General features: G+C 57.7%; 1 protein-coding gene across 2 annotated transcripts; it reads right to left on the bottom strand.

Moving 5' to 3' along the window:
* Nucleotides 1–5448, bottom strand: TGFB1I1 (transforming growth factor beta 1 induced transcript 1). 2 transcript variants are annotated; one of them, XM_082714373.1, is made up of 11 exons: nucleotides 5331–5448; nucleotides 3930–4045; nucleotides 3770–3822; nucleotides 3524–3666; nucleotides 3273–3360; nucleotides 3042–3156; nucleotides 2744–2938; nucleotides 1637–1810; nucleotides 1334–1415; nucleotides 922–1070; nucleotides 1–689 (listed from the first exon to the last, which is right to left on the bottom strand). In XM_082714373.1, exons 1-11 carry the CDS (start codon nucleotides 5341–5343, stop codon nucleotides 423–425), a joined length of 1395 nt encoding a protein of 464 aa, XP_082570499.1. In that variant the 5' UTR covers nucleotides 5344–5448; the 3' UTR covers nucleotides 1–422. The 2 variants fall into 2 exon arrangements, with proteins under 2 accessions (XP_082570499.1, XP_082570500.1); XM_082714374.1 differs by lacking the exon at nucleotides 5331–5448 and adding an exon at nucleotides 4266–4655.
* Nucleotides 5449–7144: the final 1696 nt, after the last annotated feature.

Genomic DNA, 7144 nt, shown 5'->3' on the forward strand with positions numbered 1-7144 from the left:
TCATGTGGCATGTGTTTTTATGTAGGTAGAAAAAAAAGTGCACAGAACAGTGAGGGTGCGGGGAGCAGGTATGTCCTGGCCTGTCCTCTAGTTAGTGGGACTTGCAAGGGCCCGCCTGCAGTCAGCGGGCTCCCTCAAGGGTGGGAATAAAGTGGAGACCTCAGGTAGGCTGCTTTGCAGTGCAGGACCCACCTATGTGATCTTGAAATTGGCCGGCCCTTTTGTGAATCTGACCCTAGAGAACTGAAGAGTATAGAATAGAGTACCTCGGGGGCGGGTCTCTCCAGTGGGTGGGGCTTCCCAGGGTGGGCTGGGGAGAGACCCCCGGGCTCAAAGAGCGTGGCCGAGGCCGTGGGGTCTTTTGGGGGAAGGGTGGGGTCATTAGGGCCTTGGTCTCTCGCGGGGCCAAGCCCCACAGGCGGTCAGCCAAAGAGCTTGACGAAGCAGGGCTGGCAGTAGGGCTTGCCGGCGCGCTCCTGGAAGGAGCCCTTGGTGAGCGGGCGCAGGCAGAAGGTGCAGGTGAAGTGGTCCGGGTGGAAGCGACGGCCCAGGGCCGACACGCAACGGCCGGTCACCGGGAGGCCGCACGTGGCGCACAACGAGCCGCGCCGCGCGTGGAAATGGTTCTCGCACAGCGGGCGGCCCTCGTGCTCGAAGAAGCTGCCTCCCGAGAAGGGGGCGAAGCATTCCTGGGGGAGGGCGGCAGCGATAGGACAGGTCAGCCGCCAACCCCCAGGCCCAAGCATTCGCTTTAGGAGCTTGATAACCCAACGTGGGAACCCCCCTGCCCACAGCGCCCCGCGACGCGAGGCGCCTGGCCTCCAACACCTGAATCAGTCGCCCGCCCCCCGCTCCAAGCTGGGCTCGCTTGGGTCGCGCTTGGGGTCCTCTCCCCACCCCCCAGCCTCGCGCGGGGCGCACCCTGCAGACGAAGCAGTCCGGGTGCCACAGGGCGCTGAGCGCCGAGATGTAGTTGTCCAGAATGGGGCCCTGGCAGCCCTGGCAGCGCGGCGCGAACAGCTGCAGGAAGTCGCGGCGGCAGTAGGGGCGGCCCTCTCGCTCGTGGAAACCTGGGGCGCGACCGAGCAGAAAGAAACAAACCTGCGGGCTGCCCCCGGGCTTGCGAGACCTGACACTGTGGGGCCAGACGAGGGCGGCCAGAATGCGCAGTCGAGAAGGAGGGACCGGGTCTAGGGTGGACCGAGAAGACCGCAGGGGCGCGCGCGGGGGAGAGGGGCCGAGGGCGGGGGACGTTGTAGGAGGCTGGACCACAGCGGGCTAGGCGGGACCCTGAGCAGACCCGTATCTTTCCAGCCTGGAGCCAAGCTCTCACCCTCATCTCCGAAGGGCTCCCCACAACTGACGCAGCAGAAATGCTCCGGGTGCCAGTGGGTGCCCAAGGCAGTAACCATCTTCTGTGGAGAGCGAACGGGGACACTCAGGGAGGCCCTCCATCCCTTCTACCGTCCCTCTCCCCCGGTGATACTTCCGTGAACGGCTTTAAGGAGGAGTTTGAGGTGCTGGAGACCCAAGTAGGCACTTGGAAGTCAGAGAGAGTGGGCGGAGTCCACAGGGCCTAGGATGAGGCAAAGGGGCAGGGCATGGGTGGGGGCGCTCTGGGAAAGGCGGGGCTCACGTGTCTGATGGGTTGATTGCAGAGGCCACATCGTGGGGAAAAGCGCTCAAAGTAGCATTCAGGGCAGAAGGGGGCTCCGTCCTTCTCAAAGAAGCTGCTGCCTCCCAGGGCCATGGAACAGCCGCCGCAAATGAAGTGCTCAGGGTGCCAAGCCCGGCCCAGCGCAGTCACCACCTGGAGTTGGGGGTAAGGCCTGGGTCAGAGTAGCCCTCGGGCTGCCATGTGCCCAGGGAGCCACGGTTGACATGGCACATTTCAAGTTTTCCTTTTTCTTTTTCTCTTTTTACATTTGACTCCCTTGGCTCATTTCTCCCCTCCCTCCCTGAGAGGTGAGGCTGAAGAACCTAATGTTCGAGTCTGTAAGTGACAGATTCAACCCAGGGATTCCAGCAGCACAGTGCCTAGGGCCCTCAATAATTTTAGGAGCCCATGAAAATGCTGCAATTACTTTAAAATCAGAAGACAAAAATGAGCTAGAAGGAAATGATTTGATGTATAATATTAATATATTCATCTTTACACCAACACAGTCATAAAGCACAATTTAAAAAATACATTTTTAATGGAGGAAGGGGCCCAAGAAGATGAACGTGCCTAGGGCCCACAAGGGTCATAATGCCACCCTGCTTTGCTAAGATTGGAAGTTTTGCAATGGAAGCAGGGCACCAAATATAGCAGGAGGATCTAGGTCAACCACTGGGCACAGTTGTCATCAATAACATCTACTCAGTCCATAAGCCAAGAATAAGAGCTCACAAACCAGATGTTAGTGGAGGAGAAACTGTCCTTGTTGGTGCCGAGAGATGGTAAGTAGTCTTCACAAAAGTAAGACTTTTGTGAAGACTAAGTGAGATGGAGGTTTATAAAGGAGCTAATACAGTGCCTGCACACAGCGAAACCACAATAAATGGTAACTGAGTCAGAATTCTCATCCTGCCACTTAAGTGCTGTGTGACTCAGAGCTTTAGTCTCCTCATCTGTAAAATATGAACAACGGTAATACCCACTTCCCAGAGTCATTTATTAAAAGGGAACAGCACAAAGTCTGGCTCTCCATAAGGATAGGTCCATGGGTCTCTACCTTTCTACTCACAGGGCCCCACTTACTTGCCCAGCAATAGGTTTATTACAGGAGCCACAGAGACCCTTGGTCTGGGTAGGAACACCACGGCGGCTGAGATCAGACTGCAGCAGCCCCAGCATGGTGTCTAGGCTGCCCTTGCTGGCCGGCCCTGGTGAGGATGGGGAGTCCTCATTCACAGAGCTTGGCTCTGGTGGCTGGGCTGACCCAGACGCTGGAAGCTGCAGCAAAGAGGACATGAGAGTTTAGTCAGCAAAGCAGCAGATGTGGAAGGTCCTAAATAGGGGTTGGGAAGCCACAAATCCACACTGGCCCACACCTCACCTGATTCACATGGTTTTGGACACGGAAATCCGACAGCGAAGCCATCAATCTATCCAACTCCAGGGTGGCGGAGGTTGCTGAAGGCTTTGGGAGAACCGGAGACGGGCTGGGAGGGCTGTGAAGAACACAGTCTGTATCAGCTCTGAGTCCCCCGGAGGAAGGCATGCTGCCCTCCAGTAACGCGGGTGTCCATCACTTCTCTCCCCGCTCTGCCAACTGTGTCAAACTCACAGGCTGGGCCTTTTCTTGTCCTCACATTGGTCCTCCTTCTGTTCCCCTACAGTCTCCTTGCTTGGAGGGAACTGAGACATTATTTCATCTGCAGAGAGGACAGAAGAGCACTGGACATGGAACTATACTCTACACCTCCCAGCTGAGACTCGTGTCCCTTTAGCGCTACCCTGCGAAGAGTATACGCCTCAGTCTCTGCCCTTTCCTGCCCTTTCCCCATCCCATCAAGGCCTATCTCTGTAACCTGGTACCTGTGATGTTGAACTGGGTAGCATTAAGTTCCTGAAGCAGCCGGTCTAGCTCACAGAGCCCTGTGCCCAAGACACCGCTGGAAGAGGAGAAGGGAGGGGCCGCAGGGGCTGCAGGCTTTGGGGACCGAGGCTTGCAAACCGTACTGCAAAACAGGGTGGGAATCTGTGTTCAGGGGTGGAGAAGGCCAGCCTCCTTACCTGAGTCTCAGTTGGATTCCCCATCTTCCCAGTTCCCAGGCCCCTCACCTGTATAGATGGTCCTTGTCCCCAGAGGCTCCGGAAGACTCCCCAGACCCTGTCTACAGAGAGGACACATGTGTGTACTTTGTCCCACTCAAGCAGAATCCCTCTAGCCTTAGCCAAGCTTGGCCCTAGTGTTACCCCAGTCCTGAGTATTGGCTCTCACCTGTGGTTGGTGGCCATAGGGCAGGGGAGCTGTGAGAGGCTCTGGGGTCCGCTCTTTTGGAACCCCCGACCTTGGCATGTGTGAGGTGGTGGTCTCCAGGTCAGACAGCAGGGCATCTGCAGGGAACAGGCCGCCAGGGTGAGCCATTGAGAGTTTAAGGTTAGAGCAGAGACAGGGCCTTAAGAGATTAGAGGGTAAGGGTTCCAAGTAGGCTGTAGTTAAGGAGAGCAGAAGCCAGTATTAAGAGCAGAGGTCAGAAATCAGATGCAAAAACACAGGCCAGACCAAGGCAGAGAAGTGGAAGGGCAGCAAGGAATATTTATGGCCAAAACATACCAAATGGCTCATCTTGGGAGTCCTACACGAAAGCCGCCTGATTCTTTCCTTCTCTGCATCTTCCCTGATGCAGTCAAAATTGACTCTTTACTCAAGCCAAATCTGGCTTCCCTCCAAATTGCTCAACTGGCTATACGCCTGGCACCCAACTTTCTGATCGGATGCTCTTCCTGCCCACTGATTCCCGCCCCCTCCTGCCCCTAAACAGGCCCGCCCAGCCCCGGCCCATGTCCAGGCACTGGCTCCCACCGCATTCTCCTCATTGGCAGGTCTGCGGGGACCTGCTTTCTGATGGGCGTATTTTCCACAGGGCCGTGACCCGGCGGGGCAGCACCCACCATCACAGGGTGCCTGAGCCCCTTCTCTAGCCGGGAGAGCACACCCTTCCGTCCCTTTCAATAGACCAGAAGGAGGAGATGCCTGGGTCCTCCTTCCTCCCCCAAGACCCCCCCCCCCCCAGCTCTCTTTCCCAGATGTAGAGCCTTTAGACCCTCTCCTTCCCACAACCTAGAACTCCCTGCGCCTTCACTTATCTCTGAGTACCACAGTGGAGCCCTTAACCTCCCCCGGCATCTTGGCACTCATCCATTTTTTCTGTCCCCCAAACACCCGACCCCTCCCATATTCAGGGGCGCACAACTCTTTTCTTCCCCAAACCCTGAGATGGACCTGTTTTCTTCTCCAGAATGTGACGTCATAGTCTGCTTTCCAGACTACTTTCCCAATGCCCGGACCCCAGACCCCTTTAACCCCTCCTTCCCCAGCGCCCCCGAGCCCAGGTGCCCGCGGGTGGGCGCTGCGCCTGCCCGCCCGTTCGTCGGCAGCTCGCGACGGAGCAGCTGAGCGAGGGAAGGAGGGAGCGAGCGGCCGGTCCCGGGAGAGGCAGGAAGGGAGAGGCAGGAAGGGGGACGTGGAGTCGGAAAGGAGGCGCAGGCAGAGACCAGAACCCAGAAGACCGGAGGCGGGGGTGGGGAGACGAGGGGAGTGCGCGGGGTTCCCAGCGGGGGAGAGCGGGTCCGGAGGGCGGTGGGGAGCTGCGGACCAGGGGACCCGAGCCCCACTCACCCAGGTCCTCCATGGCGGGGCGCGGGCGCTCCGCGCGGGGCGAGCAGGGCGGGGGCTGTGTCCGGTGGGGGCGGGGGGCGGGGGGGACGTCCGGGAGTTGGAGGCCCGGCCGTGACCATGTAAGGAAGCCGGGACCCGCTGGGATGGGGCTGGGGGGGGGGGGGGAGCGGGGGTGCAAAGAACGGGAGAACTCGGGGTGGGGGCGTGTAAGGGAGGGAGGGCCGCGGCCCACCCGGGCCCAGCCCGCTCGCTCGGCTGCTGCCGCGGAGGCAGCCACACCCCAGCCTCGGCCTCCGCCGCCGGGAGCTGGGGCGGCCAGAGCCCGAGTCAGAGAAGCGGCTCTCCCAGGCCAGGATCGGACTCTTAGACACACACTGAGGACCCCAAGCAAACGCGTCCCAAAGCTAGCAACCGGAGTCCTGTGTAGAGTCCTGTGCACTCAGGCCATTCTTGGGATACTTGCTCCAGACAGAATTTTTGGGTTGACGGCAGGAGTAATGGTTCTAAGGATCAGGCAACAGGTTCAGAGACCTTCCGTTAGAGACCCTAACAGGGACATGAACAGAGATCCCAAAGGGCACATCTACCAGAAACAAATCGCTCAGAAACAGAGACAGACAGACAGACGCAAGGAACTGTCCCACCCTCTCAGCCAGGACCTTCTCTCTCAGACTTGGAAACAGACATAGACATGGGCACACTGAACTCGGGCCCAAACCCCATGAAGCCTCAGCAGAAACATGCCCAGGCAGCCAGACCACAGCCAGCCTTTAGGACAAAGCCCTTCCTTCCCCGACACTGAGGTAACCCAGACCTGTTCCAAAAGAGCCCTTTCTCGAGATACTGATGAACATAGACACTCGAGACACAGAGTCCAGTCACAGCGGAACCTTCCCTGGCCTGGGACCTTGAGAAGTCAAAGTGGAAATGAACACTTAGATATGTACGGACAGACACAGTAATGTTGCAGCCACTGGACTGTGGGTCTCAATCCACATGAGTCCTGGACTGTGGCCCTCAGGCCAGCAGCAAGCTCAAGCGACCTGGGAAGCTTCTTAAAAATACCGATGCCCAGGGTATGCTTCCCTCAATCCAGTTCACTGAGGAAGGGCCTAGACATCAACATTTTTAAAAGCTCTCTGGGTGATTCTCATGCACAGCCTGAGGACAGAGAGCTGGACACAGAAGCACAGTGACAGCAAGAGCCAACCTTAGCTCCCCAGACCCAGTCCAGGCACACTCCTCAGTCAGGCTAGTGAGCTGGGATCCAGGTGATAGACAGACCCTGCCCTGAGAGACCAAAGCACAACATAAGCCCTTCCCTTGCCTGAATGCACCCAGGGCTCTGGCTCTCTCGGAGTGAAATTAAGGCAGGACCTGCCTTAGGGACTCCAGGAACACAGCAGGTCCTCCCTTAGGCCAATAGCAGAAGGCTACTTGGCCCAAGAGATGAAAACAGACCCAGACTCTGAAGGCTCAAGATGGGTGAAAGACACTCAGTTAACAGTAATGCCAAGGCCTTGGACATACTTTCCCACACTTACTGCATTCCCTCAGCCCAGCCCCTTCATCCCTGACCAGAGTCTGTGTGTCTAGGTGGGTATTTGTCTGAGCAATGAAGTTGCGTGAGCAGGAAGCAGGTTTCCCCCCACATACTCTATTCTATCCCAGGACTCCAGGAACTTACTTATTAAACTCCTACATGCCCGGGGTAGCCTATACTGAGATACAGCAACCTGAAAAAGATCCTGGTAGATTGGGGGGGGGGGGTAGGGGGAGTCCCACAGGAAAGTAAGCAGAGACACCACACAATA

Source organism: Mustela nivalis (assembly GCF_964662115.1).
Source record: "Mustela nivalis genome assembly, chromosome: 19".
In the NCBI taxonomy this organism is placed as follows: domain Eukaryota; kingdom Metazoa; phylum Chordata; class Mammalia; order Carnivora; family Mustelidae; genus Mustela; species Mustela nivalis.

Coding starts and splice junctions, on each gene's coding strand:
- TGFB1I1 (XM_082714373.1), bottom strand. Junction 3,823..3,929: donor CCTATGGCCACCAACCACAG/GTGAGAGCCAAT, acceptor TCCTCTCTGTAG/ACAGGGTCTGGGGAGTCTTC. Junction 3,361..3,523: donor TACCCAGTTCAACATCACAG/GTACCAGGTTAC, acceptor TCCTCTCTGCAG/ATGAAATAATGTCTCAGTTC.